This window comes from Cololabis saira, chromosome 10 (genome assembly GCF_033807715.1).
Source record: "Cololabis saira isolate AMF1-May2022 chromosome 10, fColSai1.1, whole genome shotgun sequence".
Lineage (NCBI taxonomy): Eukaryota > Metazoa > Chordata > Actinopteri > Beloniformes > Belonidae > Cololabis > Cololabis saira.
This window is the reverse complement of record NC_084596.1, coordinates 42,883,113-42,908,991: the sequence shown is the minus strand read 5'-3', so window position 1 is coordinate 42,908,991 and position 25,879 is coordinate 42,883,113. Positions and strand designations below refer to the sequence as shown.

The following is a 25,879-nucleotide window of genomic DNA, read 5'->3' as shown; positions in this document are numbered from 1 at the left end:
ACTAAAAATCCTCCATATGTTTGGTATGACCATAATATATTTTCTACAGTCACAGTAGTAATGAGCAAAAAATATTTGCCACTAACACTAAAAGTGAGGATTCTTTTGGGAGAATGCTATAACATGTGTTTTTCCACTATTTTCATTTATGATTTATTTCTTGTCTACGCTGAAACATTTATTTTGTTTTACAACACTCGATAGAGTAAGACCTCTTCTCTTTGTCCCATCTCTGGTCCCCGTTTAGGCCGTCAGCCCACTCTTAAAGGAACATGACCATAAATGACGCGCAAGGTGAGTTTAACTCTTCAGGTTGTATTTGTGGGTTTTATTATTTAGAAACTAAAGAAAAAGTGAAATGTACAAATAATTAAAAAGAAAATAAAGTAAGTTTGAAAGAACAAAATTTCCTTACTTATAAAAAGGGCAACATTTACTTAAAACAAAAACAGACAAACTCTGGTTTTGTCAGTTTGGTTGTTTTTTTTTTAGAAGGATTGGATCTGGGTCCCTCTAATAATAGTGAGGTCTGGACAGATTTAATCTTTCCCGTCATTATTGAAATCTCTCCTGTAAAATTATTAACGACTTGGCAGAAAGTGTGTACTTTGTCTCCTCCATGTGGTCAAAGTTTATCATTACAATTTTCTTCTGCATGGTGCATTTACTAATCAGCTTACATAAACCAAGAACTTGCATATGAAGATAAATGAGCAGAGACTTAACAGACAGGATGGGAATTTTATTTAAAAAAAAAAAAAAAAAAAGCTAAGCAAACTCTCATACAGTTTAAGGTGGAAATAAATGCAGATACATCCTTTTTTGTAGATGCACAGCCTGTTATTAAAAGCTCAGCAAATCAGTTTAAACTAAAAGTGATTTTTTTTCAAATAATGCTAAACCAAAATTTTTAGATTGTCACAAATCTGAGTAATGTTTAGACTTTTTCAAATTACTCAACTTTAAAATCCAATTGCTCTCCTTTTCATTCCTCAATTAACTCATCTAAAAACATACATTAGGTTTTTACACACGACATAAAAGGAAAAGAAATGCACAAACATTGAAACAAGCCAAATCTTTTATCTTTCAAAACATTTTTAAGTATTTATGTAGAAGCTCAGCTCTATAGTGCAGTCAGAACCAAAAAGGCACAAAGAAATCTCAAGAATGAACAAGTTTTCACACAGATGGAATCAGTAATACAAAGGCTGATTACTCTTGGAAAAAACTGGATCCGGCCGTCGTGTTCGACGGCGCTCCAACGAGTCTAACATGCTTTTTCTTTTTAAATCCAATTCTTTTGCGTCAAAGAAACAAGACTAGCGTCCGATTTACATACAACCACATCTGATTCTTCACTTCACAGACGAGAAAACTAGGAGAGAGCGCGCTAAAAAGACATGAGCATGGACGCGGGTGCGTCGTTATGAACTTTATATACAACATTATGGGAAACACTGTTCCCGATAATAAAAAAACATCCACCCCTACAGTGAAATATGGAGGGCACTGCCTCCGATACGGACACACACTGGTAGGCAAAAACTACCTTCTGGTTTTTTTCCACATTATGGAAGACGCTGCTCCCGATAATGTTGACAGGATGAGAAGTGTACATGTCCCAATGGGCCGGTTCTGACAGGATCCAGCTGGAACTGCTCGAGAGAGACCGCTCCAGTGTCAGTTCAGAAGAAAAAACAAACTTAAAAAAAAAAAAAACTAAAAAGTTGTGCGCTCAGTACAGGCTGTTGGGCGACATGTACACTTCTTCAAGCAGATGCTGCTTTTTCTTTCCGACAGTATAACTGTCATAATTATGGAAGGCACTGCTTCCGATAATTATACAAAAAGGCGATTAAAAAATAACTATTTATAGTGAACTCTGTCACTGATAAATAAATAACAATAAATAGACAGGTTCATTTCAGTGCCACGTTGTTTGGAGACTTCTCCCTCGCTTATTTGGAAGGCCGACGCAGATTAGCTGTGATGTCTAACGTGTATTTGCGTCACTGTAAAAATATCACGTGTGGCCAGTTGAGTTCAGCACGTCCTGACGCCCAGAGAGCACCTGCCAACCAAAAAGTAGCAAAGGTTTGAACGTGTTCAGCAGGCGTTTCTCTATTGTAGTCTTTCGCTTGTAACACTGAGTGTAAAAGGACCAATTGCCCGTATTTGGTCATTTCTTTATTCAGTTCTTGTATAAATATTCTTGTGATTTACATTATTTTAGCACCTGTCTTTAATTTAAAGGATAACCTTATTTTGAAAAGGACTTTTATTTTGAATGTTCAGACAGGATATCCTCCGTCGCAGTTAATGGCTTTTGACGGGGTTTTTTTTGTTAAATATACCTGACACAAACTGTTAAACCATATGATAAACAGGTTTAAGGAAATAGTGATAAACCGTTAACTGCAACGGACGATATCCTGTTCGAACATTCAAAATAAAAGTCCTTTTCAAAATAAAGTCCTCCTTTCAAAGGATCATTCGTATATATTTTTTTTTATTATTAGACTCAGAAATATATATATTTTTTTACTTTCTAACTTGTCTGCATATATATTAATGGTTAATACCATGTTGGTAAAAACCTAAGGCATATTATATTAATATATAATATATATTTTAATATATCATATATTTATTTTATTAATACATATATTTTTGTGTGTGTGTATGTATATAAATGTATATATATATATATATATATATTTTTTTTTTTTTTAATTTTTATTGTTAGGTCATATCAGTCCTCCTTTCAAAGGATCGTTCTTCCTTTCAGTTAAAGACAAGCACTAAAATAATGTAAATCATAAATATTTATACAAGAGTAACTGAATAAAGAAATGACCAAATACGGGTATTTGGTCCTTTACACAGAGCTTTTTCTCGTATATATCCGAGCTGGCAGACGCAGCTTTTACTACAATTATGACCTGATAAATGTCCCGGAGGGTTTACTTTCAATACATTCAGCTAATGCAAGGGTCGGTCAAGTATATCTGTCACATAACATGGGCATTTCAAGGTAAGTCACTCGTAGCACCATAAGATTAGAGGTCGAGAGATGCTCCAAGTATTTTGACTATTATTATTATTATTATTATTGGATTTATTTTTTGTTTTAAGGCAGCTCACTTCTCGGTGTTTGGCTTCAGTAACAAGGGAGACGAGGCAGCTCTGAGTTTAAATTATATCTCTATTTTGAAATAGCTTAACTTTTGAGGTTTTGTTTTAAAAAGCTGCTCAACTGCATGTTTGGCAGCGCCGCTATGATGATACGAGGGGCCGTGCTGTGAACAAGGGAGCCGGGAAGATGCTTTTTTCTTGTTTAGATTTCATTATCCAGGGACCAGATGTCCCCGGACAGGGAGTTGGCGCAGCCCTGCACGGTCCAGGTGACCATGGCGAACTGGGTGTGGAACAGGTCGGTGTCGGCCTCGGGGTCGCTGGTCTTCAGGGCGTCCAGGTGGCCCGACAGGGCCCCGAAGGTGTGGGGGCCCGAGCCCAGCAGGATGTGGCGGAACGGGACGTCCCGGGGGGAGATGTAGGGGGACAGGAAGTTCCTCTCCACCTGCAGGAACACCGGGAATATCTGCCGTCATTCAACCAGAATCACAACAACGCTCGCCAAAGAGCTCTGTTCTAATACAAGGTGAAGCTAAATATTCAACAATTTGAGCTAAAACATATCACAATTTAAAAAAAAAGATAACATTTTATTCAAAATACAGATGCAAATAAACATGTAGATATGTACATTTATTAATATATGTAGATATATAGATGCATATTATAGATAGATGTTATATGTATGTATATATTGAGTTGTATTATAGGTACAGTATTTATATATCTATATTAATATATATATATTGATTTATAGTTATATGAAGATATGTCAATATATAGATTTAAAGTAATTTTTATGTATATAATTGGAGGTAAATATATGAAACAATATATGCGTGTGTGTGTGTGTGTGTGTATATATATATATATATATATATATATATATATATATATATATCATATCTACTCTTATATATTTATTAAAGTATATTGTTATACCATTGCTGTCTATTGTTCTCTATTATATTGTAGTATTATTGTAAAATAATGATAATGTAATACTATACATTATAATTACTTCTATTACATACATACATACATACATGCATACATGCATGCATGCATGCATGTATGCATGCATGCATGTTCGAAACAAAATCTTCAAATCAAATTCAAGTGAGAGGCAGAAACAAAAAGCCTCTGGTGACTTGGCTCTGCTCCTCTTCCCATTTACATCATGTTCAAATTACCGTATTGGCCCAAATATAAGTTTGAAAAAATACTTTTTGAACACCAAAATTAAATTTTTATACAGAAAATAATTACAGTCCATCTGAAACTAATGATTATAACAACATATTCCAGAAATAAAAGCATGTTATTTTGCCTCATTCAAATAATCATGTTGAAGTTTGCATCATAACTTCTCCTCAGCTGACGGGTAACCTGCCGATCTTCCAACCACTTTTCTCCTGATCGTCGCTACGTTGGTCCATTTTCTGTTATCTCTTCTCTTATTTTCTTCCCTTTTCTTTCTTACCGCTATTTTTTATTTTTCTTCTTCATGACAGGGGAGTTTAGTTCAGCTTTGGATTTAAAGATATCTGGCGCCATCTAGCGTTGTGAATGGGTGCAATGTCTAACCCCAAATGTAATACGACCCCCACTTAGTCAGTCTTATTTCAATGCAAAAAAACACCCTCTTATAATTGGGACAATACGGTACTTACTTGGCCCCAACAAACCCCTGCTGACAAGCCGAGACATAAGATTGACATCTTGCTTTAGCGTCAAGATGGTTATTAAGAAAAAGGAGGAATAAAACCCCACCAACCAGAAGTGATGGCTACTCGTCCCTCCGTGACGGGAGTCTTACCGTCATGATGCGGTCGTTGAGGATGCGGCACTTCTCGATGTCCTCCAGGTTGCTGTTCTGGATCTCCTCCATGAGGCTGGAGGAGGCTCGGTCGAAGGATCCGGCTGCAGAGATCAGCCACTGCACCGTCAGGGCCCGGGGCAGCAGCTGGGACTGGACCGGGAGGAACACAGCACACATTTACACTCCACAACTCAATACCAGACACACCTGCAGCTTCTGGACACGCATTCTACTGAACCAGTGACAGAGATGATAAAATGACACTAAAGGCGCTTTTCCACTAGAACCTACTCAGCCTGACTCGCCTCACCTTTGCGCTTTCCCACTAGGGGTCTAACGTGCTAAGTAGATACTTTTTCTGTAACTATTCTGCCGATGTTCTAATGGCGCTTTTATACTTGTACCTACTCAGCGCGACTCGACTCTCCTCGTTTGTTTCTAGACACCCAGATGAGAAGTGGGCGGGATTGCAGTGAAGCTGCTGTGACGTATTTGATTGTGTGATCTAAAGGAAGAAGACAACAACACTAAAGATGTAGAACCTGGAGGAGATGATAGATGTGCTGCTGGGTCTGTGGCTTGTGTTTGATATCAAGTTAAAAGATGAGTGAGAAGCTTCAAGCGGTGTTGTTGTCTTCTTCGTTTAGATCACACAATCAAATGTCACATAGACCTGTGTTGAAAAAAAATTGATTTTCCGATTCTAAATCAATTCTCATTCATTCCATTTGGTATTTTTTTTGTTTATGTCCAAAAACGGAATGTTTTGTTGGACACCAGAATAACTGCCATGTTTTTGCCCTTAAATATGTATTAAAAAAAAAAAAAAAGGTATGAAAACATTAAAGTTTTCGGTTATAATTGCATAAATTGTCTATATTTCTTTACTTTATATACTGTCTTGGGGTTACATTTGCATAAAATGCTCAAAACCAAATTCTCAAAAATGGGAAAAAATAAAACGATTTCATCCGTCTCTGTTTCCTCCCTGGATCTGTTTGGTAATTCTGCCACACAAGATGTTTCTGAAAGCAGTTCTATCAGCATTCTGGGAGCTGATTGGTCCTTACAGCATCATTAGCTGCAATACTTGCTGTTTAATCTCAATATAATACTAGTATTCATATGTTGCAGAACTACACAGTCATATAATTCATGCAACAGCTGAAAAAATATTTTTTAATAACACTAACCCAAATTAATATCAGAATCGAATCAAGGCGTAATAAATCTATTCGGAATCGATTCTTGACATTTGAATCGATCCCCAGCCCTAAAGAAACCAGGACGAGTTGAGTCGAGCAGGTTCTAGTGGAAAAGCTCCATAAACAGTTGAACTGGGACCGCTCCAATGTGGTAACTCAAAGCAGCAGCTAACCCCCCGCCAGGACACTCACCCTGTGGACCTGCTTCACTTTTCCGTTGATCCGGGCCACCTGTGAGCGGATGACGGTGTAGTAGCTGGTGGGGTCCAGGGGCAGCAGGTGGTCGTGGACCAGCCGCAGGACCACGTGGCCCGCGAAGCGGCCCGCCCTCTCAGCCAGCTGGGCCACCTCGGAGGACGTGGCGATGTTCAGCTTCTCTCTGGTGTCCAGCATCGTGCCCAAGAAATTGTAGTCCTGAGAGAGAAGACGACGACACGTGAGGAGGACGACGCAACACTCAACGTGGATGCATGGCGCATTGTCCTGGAGAAAAGTTGACCAAAGGCTGGCGTGGAGCCTGCTAACATTTAGTTTCAACATCTGGAACATTGGTAAACCTATCAATTTGTCATCACATCTAAAACCCAGCAATACTCAACATGGCTCTGCACTGCTAAAACTCAAAATCTTACCAGGAATATTTGTCTCATTTCTAGTTAAAATGTCTCATTTTTAGTCAAAAAAAAAAATCTCATTACACTTAAAACAAGAGTCCTCACCGGAAAATAACTTGTTACTTGACAATTTTCACCTGTTTCAAGTAAATTTTAACTTGAAATAAGTAGAAAAATCTGCCAGTGGGACAAGATTTATCTTCTCATTACAAGCAAAAAAATCTTGTTCCACTGGGAGATTTTTCTACTTATTTCAAGGGAAAATCTACTTGAAACAGGTGAAAATTGTTGTTTTTTCCAGTGATGAGTCTTGTTTAAAGTGTAATGAGATTTCTTTTTACTAAAAATTTTAACTAGAAATAAGACAAATATTCCTGGTAAGATTTTGAGTTTTTGCAGTGTGAAACAAGATCTGCTTCTGGTGTTACTTTCCTCTTCCTCTACCAGGAACCAATGCACTGAAGAGGCTACAATGTATCTATAATAGAGCAGTAACATACTGGAATAAGCTTCCACCACATTTAACCATGATCAACAATAAAGCTAGATTCAAAAGTAAATTAAGACAAGCAGTACTTAGCAAGGAAGTCAGTTTTAGTTAGTTGGTTTATTCTGAAATTCTTGGTTTATTCTGAAATTCTGAGTGTGTAAAATGGAATATTTTTTGTTGTTTGGTTCTGGCTGGTTTCAACAATTTAAAGGTTGAATTCCATTACATCTCAGATCATTTTTGTTTAGATTTAGTTATGTTTTAATTGTAAGGATTGTATTTTATTGTTTTATGTGTGCAATGTTGGACCCCAGGAAGAATAGTCTTCACTGCAGTGAGGACTAATGGAGATCTGTAATAAATAAACTATATATATAAATAAATAAATAAATAAATAAATAAAGCAACACTGCTGTAGAGAAAAGACGGGACTTACAGAATTACCAGTGAATCTGAAGGAAACGGAGGGAATGCCAGAAAAGGCCAGGAAGGGATACGCAGCATTATCCACCTTCATGGGCTCCAGCCTGGACAGAAAACAGAGTATCTCAGCCAGAGAACGGACTTCAGGTCAGTGAACAACGCTGCACATTTACCGACTCAGTGTGAAGGGACGGTAAAAACTTACACATTGGACTGCCAGTCAGTCTTTGCAAACTGACTGAAGAGAGACACTTTCTTGTCTTTCACCTACAAAAAAACAAAACAAAGAAATGACTCACCAACTGTGTTAACTAGGGCTGTGTTGGAAAAAAAGAAAAAAAAAAAAGATTTTCCAATTCTAAATCGATTCTCATCAATTCCTAAAAATCTATTTGTATGTCTAAAGATCTTTTCTTCCCATCATTACATTATAACTTTTGCTATTTTTTGGTTTATGCAAGGAATGTTTTGTTGGACACAAGAATAACTGGTCGCATGTTTTTGCCTTTAAATGTTTAAAAGTATGAAAACATTAAAGCTTTCAGTTATAATTGCATAAATTGTCTATATTTCATTACTTTATATACTGTCTTGGGGTTACATTTGCCTAAAATGCTAAAAACCAAATTCTCCAAAATTAAAAACCGAAATGGAAAAAATTTTAATGGAATTAAACAGATTCCATACGGCCCCATCTCTGTTTGCTGCCCCGGATCTGTTTGGTAATTCTGACCCATGATGTTTCTGAAAGCAGTTCTATCAGCATTCTGGGAGCTGATTGGTCCTTACAGCATCATTAGCTGCCAATACTTGCTGTTGAATCTCAATATAATACTAGTAATAATATGTTGCAGAACTACAGTCACATAATTCATGCAACAGCTCAAAAAACTGTTTTAATAACACTAACCGAAATCCATATCGGAATCAAATCAAATCTTGATAATCGATTCTAAATCTTAAGAAGATTCGTGACATTTGAGTCGATCCCCAGCCCTAGTGTTAACATTTGGATGTAATTCAACACGTAAGTGGTACAGAGATCATTTAGAAGGTGCTGAGGCGTCGTCGTACCTCATTGAGAGTCTTTTCAATCAGGCTGTACATCAAGGGACTAGTCGCCACTTTAAATCCAGTCCGACCTGAAAAAACAGCATATAAAGAATTAAACGTCTTACTTTACATTTACAGGGTTCAGCATTAAATCTGAATGCAGAAAGGAAGGAGATGAGTACATACCTGTTACAATACCATCCAGGTTGATGTAGGAAAAGGCTTTCATGCTCAGGGAGGACAGATAACCCTGTGTGTGAAGGCAAGTAAGACAAAGTTAGCAAAGGTTCAAATCAATGTCACAAATTACCGTTGCAGGGAATGTTAAACCTTTGTTCATGCACTTCTCACCTCCAGCCACTCGGTGGCGCCAATGCTCCCGTATTCTCCCGCACTCCAGCTGGCGAACACGATGCTCCTCCTCAACTTGAATCCATCTAAGATGAACAAATACCACAGGTGTTGAATATGCTGCAAGTACTTCTTTCCTGAGCTTGAACCCAATTGTTTCGGCAGATTTGGGGGACAGATAATGGCAGTAGTCTAGCTTTGATTCAGTCTCAGGGACCTGAAACGGTTGCGGTTTGTGTCTCTGCCTGTTCTTGCGTTTGTTTTTTCTCTTACAGATCTCCAAGGCTTGTGTGCCCGTTGTGCGTTTCCCTCAATGCGTTTTTCTCATTTTAAACTAGCAGCGAATGTCACCCCCCCCATAAAATGTGTGTATATATATATATATATATATATATATAAAAAAAATTCATATATAGATGCCTTAGGTTTTTACCAACCATTTTATGCATGTTATGCAAATGTAACCCCAAGGCAGTATATAAAGTAATAAAATATAGACAATTTATGCAAATATAACTGAAAGCTTTAATGTTTTCATACCTTTAAACATATTTAAAAGGCAAAAACATGGCACAAGTTATTCTCATGTCCAACAAAACATCCTTTTTTGGGCATAAACAAAAAAGTATCTTCTCTTATTTGAATTGAATTTTATTTAACTGTATTTGCATTGCATTTTTGAATAATGCACCTGGCCTAATTGTTTGCTGATGTGCTTGAGCATTTTCTTTTGAATTTCATTTATGAAACACACTTCACCAATAAAAATGTGGATTTCAAATCTTCTCTTCTTAGTGTATTCAATTGATTAGTCATGCACTGCAATGTCCTAGAAATCGAATTCTTTATTTAGGGACCTTTAGCAGATATGAGATTAAAATGCGATTCATTATATTAATTCATTATAAATCCTGTAATTAATTAGATTTTTTTTTTTTTATTAAAATCGCTTCTCAGCACTAGTATTAATACATATGCAGACAAAAAGAAACAAATGGGTACATGTCCATACCGTTCTTGACCATGTCTGAGATGGAGCGCGCCAGCTCCACCAGCACGCTGGTGCCGACGGTGGACGCTGCAAAGCCGGGGCCCCAGGAATCCCTCTGAGCACCGACTATCACGTACCGATCTGAGCACAGAGACACGGCCAGGCGTGGGTCAACATCTGGAGCTGGAGCTCGCTTACGGACGCCCTGTTCTATCGTGACGGGACTGTACCTGGATCCACGAAGCCTTTGATCACCCCAAACACGTTCACTATCTTCCTCTCAGAGAGAACGTTGTTGACATCCACGGTGATCACGTCGCTCTCGTCTCCCAGTTTGTAGTAGTAGTGGGACGTCCATTCTTGAGGCGGGTTTTGGCCTCCGAGCCCACTAAAAAATAAATAAAGAAAGAAACCATCAACATCACAGTTTTACGGAAGAGTACTAGGGCCAGGCAGGAGAAAAATAAAAATAATTTTAAAGGGATATTTTTTTTTCATTATGCAATTTTGAGAAAAAAGCTGAAATGTTGAGAAAAAAGTCAACATTTCGTGAATAAAGTTGAAATGTTGAGAAAAAAGGCAAAATTTCGACTTTATTCTTGAAATTGTATTTCAACAATAATCTCGACATTCTGACTTTTTTCTCTACATTTCAGAGCTTTTTTGTATTAAAATAACAGCAGCTGAATACTAAAGATTCTTCGGAAGAGTATTAGGGCCAGGCAGGAGAAAAATAAAAATATCTTAGACGTTTTTTTTTTCCATTATGCTCTTCGAGAAAAGAGTCGAAATGTCGAGAAAAAAGTGGAAATGTTGAGGAAAGTCAAAATTGTGTGAATAAAGTTGAAATGTTTAGAAAAAAGGCGAAATTTCGACTTTTTTCTCAAAATTGTATTTCAACATTAATCTTTACATTCAGATTTGTTTTCCTCGACACTGACTTTTTTCTCGAAGTGCACAATAAAAAAAAAAATCCCCTCAAATATTTTTTTCCCTGTATGGCCCCAATACTCTTCCGTACAGTTCAAATGTGTCAGGTTTGATTTTCTTATTATCCTGACGAGGGTGTCTTCCCAGGTGTCCGGGTCTTACTTGAGGATCTTCTTGGCCGTGCCGGCGGTGATGGTCTGGGCCAGAATGCGGGGCAGGCCGGACGACTGCACGGGGGGGAACTGGGTGTGGTTGAAGGAGGGGAAGCCGGGGGTGTAGGGGTCGCCGGAGCCCAGGTGCACCTGTGGGGGAACCAACCACAACATCAGGAGACCGCGGAGCCTCAACGCATGGACGGGAGTGTTTTTACAACATTGGCCACGGTTACGCGATGTTTTTTTTTTTTTAATTCGGAATTAATTATTCTGAATTAAATAATTCAGAATTATTATTATTATTATTATTATTTTCCTTAGAGTTAACATGGAAATAGTAATTCGGAATTGAGGTTTACATGGAAAACATGTTTGATGGGCTTTCTCCAATTCCTCTTAAGGTCTGGGGGTTGGGAAGGTTCTGATTGGATAGGGGGGCGGGCCGGAAGTTACGACTACCGGAAGAAAAACTAACTTAGTCGCTACAACTTTGAAAAGTTTTATGTTGTGCAATGTTGGACCCCAGGAAGAATAGTCTTCACTGCAGAGAGGACTAATGGGGATCCTTAATAAAAAAATAAATCCGACAGCCGTACTTCATAAGTTTAAAACATTTACTTGCACATGTGCTTCAGTGAGTTTCATCTTCCTTCACTTACGTGTCCATAAAGCTCGGTGTTGTCTCCAATATCATGGCTATCTGGGTAGATCAATACGGCAGAGGCGTTCAATTTAGCGGCATTGGCCACCTGTAATCATAAAAAATAAATAAACGATAAAGCAAAGATATTGTGCAATTATTTACTTCTATACCAGGGGTTGGCAACCCAAAATGTTGAAAGAGACTTTTTGGACCAAAAACAAATATGTCTGGAGCCCCAAAAAATGAAAAGTCTTGTATAAGCCTTAGAATGAAGGCAACACATGCTGCATGTTTCTATATTAGTTAGAACTGGAGGAAGATTTTTTTTTTCATTATGCACTTCGAGAAAAAAGTCAATGTCGAGAAAAAAGTCGATATTTCGAGAAAAAAGTCGAAATGTCGAGGAAATAGTCAAAATTTCGAGAAAAAAGTCAAAATGTCAAGATTAATGTTGAAGTACAATCTTGAGAAAAAAGTCGAAAAGTCAAAATGTGGAGAAAGTCAAAATTTCAAGAAAAAAGTCCAAATGTCGAGGAAATAGTAAAAATTTCGTGAAAAAGTCGAAATGTTGAGAAAAGTCCAAATGTCGAGATTAAAGAAGGAAAAGAAAAAAAAAAAAGGAAAAAGAGAAAAAAGAAAAAAAAGGTCAAACATTTTTGAAAAAGCTCCAGGAGCCACTAGGGCGGCGCTAAAGAGCCGCATGTGGCTCTAGAGCCGCGGGTTGCCGACCCCTGATCTATACAGAAGAAAGGTTCATTTTTGACCTAAACTACGCACCTTCTCTGCGAAGCTGATCTTTCCGGCGCGGACCAGCACGACTCGGCCGCTGACGTCGATGTTCCTGTTCCTCAGCTGTCTGAACTCGCTCTCCTGGCCGTAGTGGGCGTACAGCGCCGCGCCCTGCACACAAGACAACGGCTCAGCCCTCCGAGCTGCGTGCCACTTTCTCAAGCGCTCTCTCAGGAGTTTAGCGTGTCTCTCACCGTGGCCGACCCGTTGGCGCTGTAGCTCAGGAAGCCCCGCTGCAGCTCCTGCTGGCCCTTGTAAACCACTTTGTTGGAGACCGACGCTGGGAGTTCCTGGACCTTGACGAAGTGCTCCTCGGCCCAGGTCTTCATGCCCAACTCCTTAAACCTCCAAAGAACCTTGTTCCCTAGATCCTCATCCCCAGTCGAACCGGCCCTGTGCTCGGTTCTGGAGAACTCGCTACGACAGAACCGGGGAGAATCAAAATGTTACAAAATCGCAACACAAAAAAAAAAAAAAAAAATCACAAAATCAGTGCTTTGTTTGTGTTTTGCAGCAAGTATAAATATTTCTTCCAATAGAGGGAATGCGCATGACGTCACAGATGTGACTTCACAGCGGGTTACGCCCACTAAGTGTCAGAAAGACTGAGTGTCAGTGTAAACTTTCACTTTGAGCAACTGGAAAACATCTAAAATGGGAAAGAGCTGTTGTGCGATCGACTGTACTCATAGATTTAGCAAGAAATCGGAGTTATCGTTTTACAGACTGCTGAAAAATAAGCTTAAGAGAGACAAATGGATCGCTGCAATTCACAGAAACAACTGGATTCCAGACACGGAAATGTGGATTTGTGGTTCTCATTTTGTATCAGGTAATGTTGGATTTTTGGCTGGCTAACGTAAAACGGTCAAATCATAAAGTTCGGTGTCCTCATCACTTTAATTTTCACAACAAATCCTGCCTTGAAGTCGGACCAAGCGTCAAGACTTTTGTAAGCCTTCAAGCTTTGCTTCGTGTATTTTCCCGGCGTAGAAATAAAGTACATATAAATATCAGGAAACTGGATTTGTTACCAAATATTAATGTCCATGGACCACTGGTTCTTGGTAACTGTACCAAATATTAATGTCCATGGACCACTGGTTCTTGGTAACTGTACCAAATATTAATGTCCATGGACCACTGGTTCTTGGTAACTGTACCAAATATTAATGTCCATGGACTACTGGTTCTTGGTAACTGTACCAAATATTAATGTCCATGGACCACTGGTTCTTGGTAACTGTACCAAATATTAATGTCCATGGACCACTGGTTCTTGGGGTAACTGTACGGGTCACTGTCAAGTCCAACTGCCTTTAATTTAAGCCGATAATCAGCTGTTATCCCGACTTCTTCACTAGTTGCAGCTGTTTTTGCCACTCAGTGAGAGTAAGGGGGCTGGTCCAGTGGGGAAGTGACTTCAATGCATTCCCTCTATACCACGTAGTCAACAATAGGGCTGGGGGGGAAGGGGGAGAGAGAAAAAAAAAAAATCGATATTGCAATATATTGTTGTGGTCTCTGTTTCAATAAATAATCGATATACTGACGGCAAATTTTATTACAACACACACAATGGTTTACGCGGTTGTCACCGCACTATTGTTCAAGCTCTGCCCCGCCCGCCCCCGTGAACAAAACAAACATGTCGAAGCGGCCGTCTGAGAAACCAGTGCAGAAAATACAGAACGACCGGTTTACTTCGTACAGACAGCGGGCTGAGCAGCACTGTTAATGCTGGAAATTACTTGCTGTTTGAGCCTGTATTTATGCTGCCATATGCGTTAATGTCCGCTCGCACAGACAACCAGCTGCGTTGTAAAAGGACCTCGCTCCCGCTCCACGTGAGGAGAGGGCGTCGTACTGGAATACAAAATTATTCCACCTATTACAGACGCCGTTAAAGTAAATGATCCTCAGTCTTTTTGTGTTGTAACGTTTATGCTTTTCACTCTGTAAGTGATCCTCGCTCGTATCCTTCCGTGTCCAGTCAACCGTGTGCTGGGAAAACTTGCAGATCATTGAATCACCAGACACGTTACACACGGATACGGACACGGACACACGCCCACCCGTGCACAACCACTGTTCAGTGCTTTGGATACTTCATCTTAAATTTCAAAATGTTATATTAGTTCAATGAAGTTCATATTATTTATATTTATTATAGCTTGTTTGGTTTCTTCTGTTATCGGATACAGTTTGTCATGACATAAGTGAAAAATGCCTGATGCTTCATGGCAATATGTGTGTGTGGTGACAGAATAATTAAACAGGCTAAAAGGATATTGGAAAAGAAGGGATATTGAAAAGCCTATTTGAGTTATTTATTTCTTAGTTATTTCACAATAATTATTTGTGAAATTATTATTTCACTAGTTATTTTACAGTCATATAACTACAGACGTTTTCTTTTTTATAGGTATTTTTTCTTTTTCAGTCACATATATCGTGATATATCGTTGATGAAATCGAAAATATCGTGATATTATCGATATCATTGGCCACATATCGCCACAGTATCGAATCGGGACTTACCTGTATCGTCCCACCTCTAGTCCACAGGTTACACTACTCTAAGGTCAAACTTCATCAAATGTTTCCCGACTCTTCACCCCTATGTAGCAGATGTCAAGGCACACTAACATCTTTTTTGGTCATGCCCGAACCTCCATTCCTTCTGGTCTGATATTTTCCTATGGTACTCAACTGTCTTTAATGTGAACTTATCTCCGGACCCAGAGACTGTTTTGTTCGGCTGTTCTGACGCTTTGGAGCAACTGGACACTGATGTACGCATTGCCCTAGTGAATGGCCATGGTTACATGATGTTTTTTAATTTGGAATTAAAACTATTCAAACGCGTTTGATCGGCTTTCTCCAATTCCTCTCAAGGTCTGGGGGTTGGGAAGGTTCTGATTGGATAGGGGGGTGGACCGGAAGTTACGTCTACCGAAAGAAAAACAAACTTAGCCGCTACAACTTTGAAAAGCTCACAATTTTTATGTTTCCTGTTTCCATCTGTTCTTTTAATTATTTCCAGGTCCTCTAAGCTATTTATTAAATAAATGGTCTCTGCTTTTGATCACCGTTTACTGCGTGCTGCCATCTTGAAACTTTGTTTGGAAAACCGGAATTCATTTAAAGCGGAAGAGTATTAGGGCCATGCAGGAGAAAAAATATTTGAGGAGAAGATTTTTTATTTTTTTTTATTGTGCACTTCGAGAAAAGTCAAAATGTCGAGTTTAATGTTGAAATACAATTCCAAGCATAAAGTCGAAATTTTGTGAATAAAGTCGGAATTTCGAGAATAAAGTTGAAATACATTTCGACTTTTTTCTTGAAATTGTACTTCAACAATAATCTCGACAATTTCGACATTTCGACTTTTTTCTCGAAGTGCATAATGAAAAAAAATAAATCTTCCTCCTCTAAAATATTATTCTTATTTTTATCCTGCCTGGCCCTAATACTTTTCCGTATATACATGATTGCGGAATTATTCTATTCGGATTTAAAATGGGAATAAACCAGCCACTTACTTCAGAATTAGGTGTTTACATGGTTATTTTTACTCATTTTAAAATCAGATTTAATTTTAATTCCAAATTAAAGAGGAATTACACTTCCCATGTAAACACACTCATTGTCTCGTCTTACTGATTTTGTACTTATAAGTTACTTACTGTACCTGTATGTATAAAAAAGTGCTATAAAATATTTAAAAAAGTATAAAAGTATAAACATTCATAACCACCTGAAGGCCTTTTCTAATTGGGCAGCGGTGAGTTTGTCACCGAGGAGCTTTTTGACGTCGTCCCAGTTCATGAGGGGGGCGGCGCCGGTCTCAGAGAGCACAGCGTCCCCCGCGGGGAGGAAGGAGGCGGCGCACATGGGGGCCAGGTCCTTCTTCCGGTGGACCACGTAACCAATCAGGTACCCTGAAAGACAAACAGACTTTAGCTGCAGCCGCAGAGACGGGGCTTCAAACGCACACGAGTCTAGTCAACATGTGGAAACATAGACTGTCCAGTTTTATAGTGTTCAGCTGATCAACTTTTACAGACACAATTCCTATAACTATAAAAATGTACTACGATTGTGCCATATCTGACATCTTGCATTGAAGTATGGGGAAATGCTTGCAAAAAATACACTCAAGTTTATTTTCATTTTACAAAAAAAAGCCATAATAATAAGTAGAAAACACGATAGTCATCCTTTAAATCCCAATTATTCCTTCAGTTAAAACTGTTGACATTTCTTGAATTTGTGGACGACAGAATTCTGCAAATTATGTGGAAAGCTCATGAGAAAATCTTGCCAATCAATACAGAAAAAATTTGAAAAAGGAGAAAATAAGTATAACTTAAAAGGAACAGAGATCTTAAAAAAAAAAACTAAATTCAGGACAAAATTAATGGAACGTTGTGTTTCTGTAAAAGGTATGAGTTTATGGAACAATCTGGATACAGAAGCCAAAGAATGCAAATCAAACATTACATTTAAAAGAATAATAAAAGCCAGTTTGATGAAGAAATATCATGATAATTGTTAAGTTAGGTGGGTTTTCTTTTCTCTCTCTCTCTTTAGCACCAGTCATATTTAGTTTCTTTGAATCAAAAATGAATACAACTATTCGACAGCTATTTTGTGTTATTTTATAACTTTGTTGTAGTTTTGGTTTGGTTTGTTTTCTTTATTACATTTATTGGAAATTGTTTTTTTTGTTCTTTTTAAAATTGCATAATTTGTAATTTGCTTTGTTTTTTTATTATTACATTAATTGAAATTTGATTTCTTAAGAAAAAAGGACAGATAAAATAAGCTTAGTCTTCATTCAAGGAAAGAGATTTCTTGTAATTATATTGAACCGTTTTGTTTTTCTTTTAATGAATGAAATAAAAGGATAAATAAAGAATGTGGGAGCATGAAGTGCTGCATGATATATATACACATCTTTATTTAAACTCGAACATTATTGAGGGCGAGCCCTCATTTACAATGACGTGGAGCAATGACGTGATAAAGACTAACGGCTGAATGTGACAGCTTTGCCTGGACAGTCCGGATAAGAAGGATGGATACGAATAGTGTTACTGTGATTTGAACTTAACCTTCCCCACAGAAGCCCTAAGTTAAGACCAGGTTACCGAGACGACCTCAACGCAGCCTTGGACACAACTAAAGCAGATTTATTTCAGTTTTGAATTAATTCTTTTTTTTTTGTCTGCATATATATTAATGGTTTATACCATGTTGGTAAAAACCTAAAAAAAAAGGCATGCATATACATATTTTTTTTTTTTAATAAATCATACATATTTATTTTATTAAGATATATAATATATCTTTTTTTTCCTGAATGAATTCTTGATTCATTCCCGATGTGAACACGTAACCGTCTCACCGATGATGAAGATGAGGAGGACGGAGGCTGCGACGAAGCAGAGGTTCTTGGGCGTGCGTCCCAGCTTCTGAGCGGCGTAGGGCTTGTTGTTGCCGGCGTGGTTGAGGTGGTCGCCCACGCCGTTGGCCCCGACCTCCTCGTCCACGTCGGACGACAGCTTCATCTCCACCTGGCTGTTGTCCCCCTCCATGTTCTGCGTCAGGTTGAACCGCGTGTACGAGTGCGGCTCCCCGTTAAACTGTGGCAGGAAAAAAAAAACAGAGGTGTATAGTAACAAAGTCGATGTACTGCATTACACTACTTAAGTAGTTTTTTTTGAGGATTTGTACTTTACTTGCATCTAGTGTTGTCCCGATCGATCGGGCCCAATCACGGCATTTTCAAAACATCGGTATCGGCCAAAAAAGTATTAATGTTTTTAATATATATTAAATAGTTTTATATATCGTTGCATTTAACGTCACTTCCGGCCGTGAGCGAAACTAACATGGTTTACATGTTTGAATTGTGAAATGTTATATCTGTTCATATTGCATTAAGCTGCTGCTATTCATTTCATCCATTCAGAATGTTGCACTAAGGTTAAGCCAAAAAGTATTTTAATTTTCTTGTGTTTGTGAGATTGACTGGATGTCATTCAACTACCTCTTTTGAAGTTACATTTATTTACTTTTGTTTTGCACTTTTTGTTATTCCATGTTTTTACATTTTGTGGCACCAGAGCTGATACGCTTTGTTGAAATAAATGTCCATGTTGTTCTCCACTGGACAATAAAAGAAACTTGAGTTCATTTGAGTTTTAGTCCTCTTTTTTTTTTTTTATTCATTGCCAAAATGTATATGATCGGGAAAAGGTATCAGAATTGTATCGGGAGCCAAAAAAAGTGATCGGAAAAAAAAAAAATCGGCAGATACTCAAACTCAAGTGATCGGGATCGGATCAGGAGCTAAAAAATCCTGATCGGGACAACCGTACTACATACGGTACTATTACTACCGCGAGATTAACGTTAACCGCGGTAAACCTTCCCAATCAAGTGTATGTTGTGCCTTACAAAGAGACAAAGGCATTCAAGAATTCCCCATCCAACCTCAACAAGCACGTTGAAGTAAGTGAATTAAAGCTCATGAGAAATCCCCCAACATAGTTAAAATGTTTAAAAGTGGTCTCTATGTTCAATTTTACAAAAAATTGTTTATTTTTGGTGTTGTATTCTATACCACATTTCATTCACCTGAAAGTGAAATTAAAAAAAAAAAAAAAAAAAAAAAAAAAAAAAACAAGAAAAGGATAATTTTTGGTTGTGTTGCTTCTTTTCATGCGTACTATAAAATACTTTAACTTTTGATACTTGAGTTTTTTTTCACAAGATTCTTTTGATACTTAAGTACATTTAATATGAGCTACTTTAAGACTTTTACTCAAGTCATTTTCTTATGGGTGACTTTAACTTTTACCAAAGTCTTTTTCAGTTATGGTATTTCTACTTTTACTTAGTTACTTTTTTCAAGTACTTTACACACCTCTGGAAAAAACAAGATGTCAAACATCAAAAGATGTTTAAAAAAAAAAAAAAATAAAAAAATAAACAACAACAGTCACAGCAGCATCATTTAGCAATTCATCTTTAAATACTTACGTTTTAAAAGAACTCAACTTCCGCCCGTCGAATCAACTTTTGCCCAAAACAGATATAAAAATATCAAACGTTTTGCTTTCTTTTCATCCCTTTTCTTTTCAGTTGGCGTGTACATCAAAGAGCAGCGGAATCGTTTCACTTGCTGCTCTGTTCTGATCAGAGATCGACAGAAAGGAATCCAGATGTGCGATGAAGCGGTTAAAGTCTGGTACGGCCCTGACTAAAGAAAATCCCCTCCCGTGGACCCCTGAACAGTGAAACTGATGAAAAAGAGAAACTGAACTTGCATCTCTCGTTTGCTTTAAAAGAAATTCAAGAAAAAATAAAAAGGGTGGGGCACTGACTGTATCTGAAACTGAACATATTGTAACTCTCGTATCTTGGGACTTTCTATAACAATCTTGAATTTAAGAGCACATTTGTGGTTCTTTAGTGGTAAAAACACACATTTATCAGATATTAGAGGAAATGTTCACTTTTGACTGCTAACGAAATTACATTTCTGCATTTGTTGGGAAAGATACAGAAAAGCTACATATGAAAAAGTCCTGTTAAAAATGTCTTAAAATTGAGTTTCTATTAACAAAAAGAGATTAAATAACTTGCACAAAAAACGTGCCTTTATATTTGTTCTTGGAGACGATCAATAAACCCTGCTGCATAACAAAGGTCAGCTAAAAGCAGGGAATAAGGCTTGTAATTTTGTGTGATGTGAAGTTACAATACTTACAATTTTGGATATTTTCGACCTGGCCTGGTCCATGGCTGCTTCAGCAGGACTCTGAAAACAGAAAGCAAACAATTCAATTGTATTTATATAGCGTCTATTACAACAGAAATTGTCTCTAGGAACTTTCCAGAGACCCAGAACATAAACCCCCGAGCAATTATTACATAAACAACGGCAGGTACAAACTCCCCTAGTGGGAGAAAAACCTTAAGCCACACACACTCAAAGATTGTGCTGGTTACTGTAGCGTCAGGTGGAATATCGACTTCCCGAACGCTGGGAATAACGTGTCCAGAGGACGCGTCCCGCCTCTTATCAAAACATCCACGGGGTTTCCTGGCTGCTAACTTGAAAGCTAATCCCATCTTCCTGCACAGAAGAGCAGTGTTCTGCACACCTTGACAGAATAACGGAGGAACTCGTTTCCCACAAGCCTCAGCGCCAAAGCGCCCGCCAAGCAAAACAAAGCCCCGTCTCGGTTTTACATGGAGAACAGGAACGGAAACCCAAGTCTTGTGTATATATTCTTTAAAAGTGTAATCCAGAATGAGTTTCGCGGGAGAGAGGTGAAACCGGGACGTCTCACTGCGGTTTATGAGAACATCATCTCTAGATATCAGAAAGAACAGGGGGGGGGTTGGACTCCCGATGACCCGCTGTTATCAGACACCACTCGTCCCTTCATGACCTTCCGCTGCCTTTTCCATTGTTGACTGAGGCTTGCAGCAGTCATGATCTCCCAACTTAGGGCATCCTTGTGTTTTGGGGAAGTCTGACGAGCACAATAAAAGCAGCGATGCACGTAGGCGTCTTCAGAGAGAAGACTACGCTGGGCTGGAAGCACGCACACAAGAATCTGACGCCTCGCGCGTCACCGCCGACCCTCAAAAGAACAAAACAAATCGCCATCTCTTAAACAAGCCTTGTCTTATCAAAGCCCTGCGCCAGGTCAACACTGCAGCTTTTAACCGCCACCCCGCGTGTGAAGTATACGACCAGGGGTTAAACCACTAGGCCTGTGTTGGGAGAGAAAAAAAACTATTTTCCGATTCAAAAATCGATTCGTATGTCTAAAGATCGATTTTCTTTCATCATTACATTACACCTTTTGGTATTTTTTTTTTTGGTTATGCCTACAAAAAGGAATGTTTTGTTGGACACGCAAATAACTGGTGTCATGTTTTTGCCTTTAAATATGTTTAAAAAGGTATGAAAACATTAAAGTTTTCAGTTATAATTGCATAAATTGTCTATGTTTCATTACTTTATATACTGTCTTGGGGTTACATTTGTATAAAATGCTAAAAATCTAATTCTCAAAAATTAAAAACCGAAATAGACCGAAAACTGAAAAAATTAAAGCCGAATGTGGGGAAAAAATAAAACCGATTTTATTCGTTCTCTGTTTCCTCCCTGGATCTGTTTGATAATTCTGCCCCACGATGTTTCTGTTTCAGTTCTATCAGCATTCTGGGAGCTGATTGGTCCTTACAGCATCATTAGCTGCCAATACTTGCTGTTGAATCTCAATATAATACTAGTATTAATATGTTGCATAACTACACACTCATATAATTCATGCAACAGCTCAAAAAACTGTTTTAATAACACTAAACCAAATCGATATCCGAATCGAATTGAGATAATCGATTCTGAATCTTAAGAATCGGAATCGAATCTTGACATTTGAATCAATAAACCACGTCAGCTATTATCAAAACTTTGGGCTGAAAATGAAATGGGCCGGCTTGTTGAAAAACTAATGCTGCAATTTCTTTTTTTAAAAGAAGCACTTATTTCTTATTTCCAGTATACTTCAGTGAAGCAAACAAGCTGTTCAGGGCATTTTAAATGAGCACCAACTTCAGCACATTGTTGGCAGAGGACGGCCTTGACGACCGGCCGAGGGGCCACCTGGGAACCAGCCAGAAAAACCGCCAGGGATCACAAGTACAACATAAGTCACGTCTCGTAGGTTTCTCAACCACCAACCTGCCTGGCGTCGTGCCTTAAAGTCGGACTGATGGGGGCTTTGGAAAGAGAGGTGGCAGGCAGGGATTAGTGGCGGTGTAAAGCTAATTGCTCTCCACGTCCATAATCTCACATACCAAACATACCGGACTTTAGCAGAGCTGGTGCTTTAATCAGATTAGCCAAATGCTCCATCACCTGGGGAAACCTATGGATATTAGAGTAAAACGGGACAGTTCAAGAATGCGTGCACAGCCGCCGCATACAGGGATGGAAGGTAATTCATGTAGAGATCAAATCCCTCATGACTCCGGTCTGCAAGTGTGTGCGAGACTGATAGCGGGACAGGAGGCGAGTCCCACCCTTTTTACGAGGACAGGACCGTGGTCCCCCGAGCCCTGAGATGAGACACTCCCGACTATCTGCACTCGTAGTCAAGGTTTTCAAAATAAAAAAAAGCGGCGCCATCAGCCTTCACTCGTTAGCAACCTCTTTCCCCGTCCCTGTAGTACCATGCAGCTTAAACCGTCCAAAGAAATAGAAAACCGTGCAAGAGTTCAACCGTAAGGGCTGCACGACCCTGAAGGTCAAACACAACCGTTAACGGTCTCCACCATCAAGTGCTTGAGAGGCAGCGTCGGCGTAAACTTCTTAGCAACTTGTCCCTTCAGGGGAAACAATAACCACTGTTTTCTAAACGGACGATTAACAAATCTGTAGCAAGAGACTTGTGTTGCAACCTTGCAACAGCACTGCTGTGAAATATGAAGTTTAAGACAACAGGATCAGTTGCTATTGATCACAGTCAATAGTGATCAATAGTGCTGGCCAGAGCAGCCAAAAATATACACGACTGTCTCAGAAAATTTGAATATTATGATAAAGTCCTTTATTTTCTGTAATACAATTAAAAAAAAAAAAAAAAAAAATGTCATACATTCTGGATTCATTACAAATCAACTGAAATATTACAAGCCTTTTATTATTTTAATATTGCTGATTATGGCTTACAGTTTAAGATTAAGATTCCCAGAATATTCAAATTTTTTGAGATAGGATATTTGAGTTTTCTTAAGCTGTAAGCCATGATCAGCAATATTAAAATAATAAAAGGCTTGCAATATTTCAGTAGATTTTTAATTAATCCAGAATGTATGACACTTTTGCATTACAGAAAATAAAGGACTTTAATCACAATATTCTAATTTTCTGAGACAGTCCTGTACATCTTACCATAGATTCAGAAGTGTTTACCCCTGGGAGGACTCAGCAAATGCTTACGATTTTTTTGGGGGGGTTCAATACTTTGTTTGTCTCCAAAGGGAGATTAATTGTTGCAGCAGTCATGGTCAAAGTCTCTTCAAAGATTTGTTGTAAGATGATGCAACAAGATTTCAGCAGAGTCGCATGGCTTGTTCATTACGTGAAAAGGCATGATCGATCAGTTACCGATAACCGTAGTTTACTTCCTGTTACAGTAATAGGTGTGAAGAACCTGCAACCATGCGTCTAGCAAAATAAAACCTTGTCCAACCAGTTTTGAGACTGAACTAATGTCTATTCTTAATACAAGAATAACAAATCCTGTGGGTTTTTTTTTTTTTAAATAAAATAATCACTTTCTTTACCATTACCAACAAATACATAGTTTTTTTTTTATTGAGTAAAGAAGGTGACGAAGCAGGGGGAAAAGCTACGCTTTGGGAGACTAAAAGCAGGAGAAAAAGGAAGATAGAAGGAGCAGTGGAGGAGAAGTGCATGGGGGGGTCAGGGGGTACGTAGGAGTCATTGTGCAGTGGCACATCATGTGATAGTCACACGGGGGGAAAGCTCAGATAGAGCATGGGAAAAAGTGGGCAAATCAAATTTCATAGGCCTGCAGAGTATTTTGGAAACGGCAGGACGTTATGAATGACAGCAGGAGATGGTGATCTCGTGTCAACCTGAGGACGCTTTAAATTATAAGAGCTATACAGGACAGCTGCCCCTTTAGGTGACAACACCACCACCTCTAATCAGGACAAAAAAAAAAAAAAAAAAGCCATTAAGGTCATTTAAACTGGTTTTAAATACAGACTATGACCCACGATGCTGCTTTTAAAGGCAACTCGTGCACTGATCTGCTTTTTCCAGGCCTGGCAGGTGTTAGTTTGTATAATATGTGAGCCGTGTCCTCCTCCTCCTTTCTGCTTCACCTATATGTAGTCAAGCATGTTCCTTTATTTAAGAAGAAAAAGAACTGAGTGTGGGGGGTGCAAGTAAGGCCAGGGCTAGGATAGCAGCCATCTGCTACCGGTCAAGGTCAGGACAGCAGTTGCTCCGAGCCGGAGCCGCTGGCCGGACAGCGCAGTGTCAGGACGCAGTGTCAGGACCCCCCCTACAAATGTGCTGGCCTCAATAAAAATAAAAGAATTAAAAAAAAAAAAAACACTTGCCGGTCACATAGATTCTATCATCATTTATGTGTTTCATCCCAAATAATTTGGGGCAAATGCACATCAGTAGGCGTTTCTTTGAGTATTTCTGTATTTACACTAAAACAGTATAATAAAATCCTGTAATGATGGCTTTTAGTTTCGGTGCAGAGGTGAATAATCCAGGTGCCATAGAGTAAAAATCCTGTCCAGCAATTGTTCCAGACAATGCTACGGCAATTTCTGCTGTTTGCAACATGGGAACTGGTGTTTTTTTGCAAAGGTGTATAATCCAGATGCCATAAAGTAAAAACCCTGCCATATTTCTGGATCAGCCTGTACATTTAGAGCAGGTGTTTTCACTAAGGACCTCCCATTTACCTGCAGAGGAAGTGGTTTAGTATTTGGGTGGTTTAGTACTGCTGGACTGGATTTTTACTTTATGCCACCAGGATTATACACCTGTGTAAATTTGGTGTCCACATCAAGAATTTAAGTGGCCCCATATCTGCCCCCACTATGAAACATTTTTGGAGGCGTCCCTGCGCAGGATGAAGGGCAGAGCGCACCAAGGAAGGCTGATTTATGGTTCTGCGTCACACCAAGGCAGAGCCTACGGCGTAGGATACGCGGCGACGCGCGCCGTACGGTGCGCGTCGCCGCGTACCCTACGCCGTAGGCTCTGCGTCGATTTAACGCGGAGCCGTAATTCAGGCTGGAGGACGTGACCGCGTTTCCCTCGTCATGGCGCCCAGTCACGTCTCCATGGACGACACGCGGGTACAAGTATAAAGTGACAGGTGTCCTTTTATAACCGGTCAGGACACGAGGCGAGCATATTCTCGTCTTTGAACCGGTGTCAACGTACCGCGCCTCAGTTACCAGCCTCGGGTTCCTGTTGTTCCTGCAGTTCAACGGCAGAATAAAACCAAACTCACCTTTTACTTCGGAACAGCTCGAGCTGAACAGTTTCTTCTTTTGACAGCCCTTGACACGAGGCGCCTTGTGCCGCTCCTCTGCTATCACGTCAGTCTGCCGGGTTGCCCTTGAGCCCCTCACCACGTTGCCTTCAATTTTATTCTCGGGATTGGACGAGCGCACACGTCG

At 39.1% G+C, this 25,879-nt stretch overlaps 1 protein-coding gene across 1 annotated transcript; it reads right to left on the bottom strand.

Annotated features, from left to right (window-relative positions):
* Positions 1–727: 727 nt before the first annotated feature.
* Positions 728–25,879, bottom strand: LOC133453101 (transferrin receptor protein 1-like). The gene is made up of 18 exons (XM_061732974.1): positions 25,711–25,879; positions 20,388–20,438; positions 18,018–18,255; positions 16,365–16,548; positions 12,799–13,021; positions 12,593–12,715; positions 11,832–11,921; positions 11,180–11,319; positions 10,318–10,475; positions 10,109–10,228; positions 9,097–9,182; positions 8,932–8,995; positions 8,767–8,834; positions 7,898–7,959; positions 7,706–7,796; positions 6,358–6,579; positions 4,958–5,110; positions 728–3,583 (listed from the first exon to the last, which is right to left on the bottom strand). Exons 2-18 carry the CDS (start codon positions 20,418–20,420, stop codon positions 3,341–3,343), a joined length of 2,298 nt encoding a protein of 765 aa, XP_061588958.1. The 5' UTR covers positions 20,421–20,438; positions 25,711–25,879; the 3' UTR covers positions 728–3,340.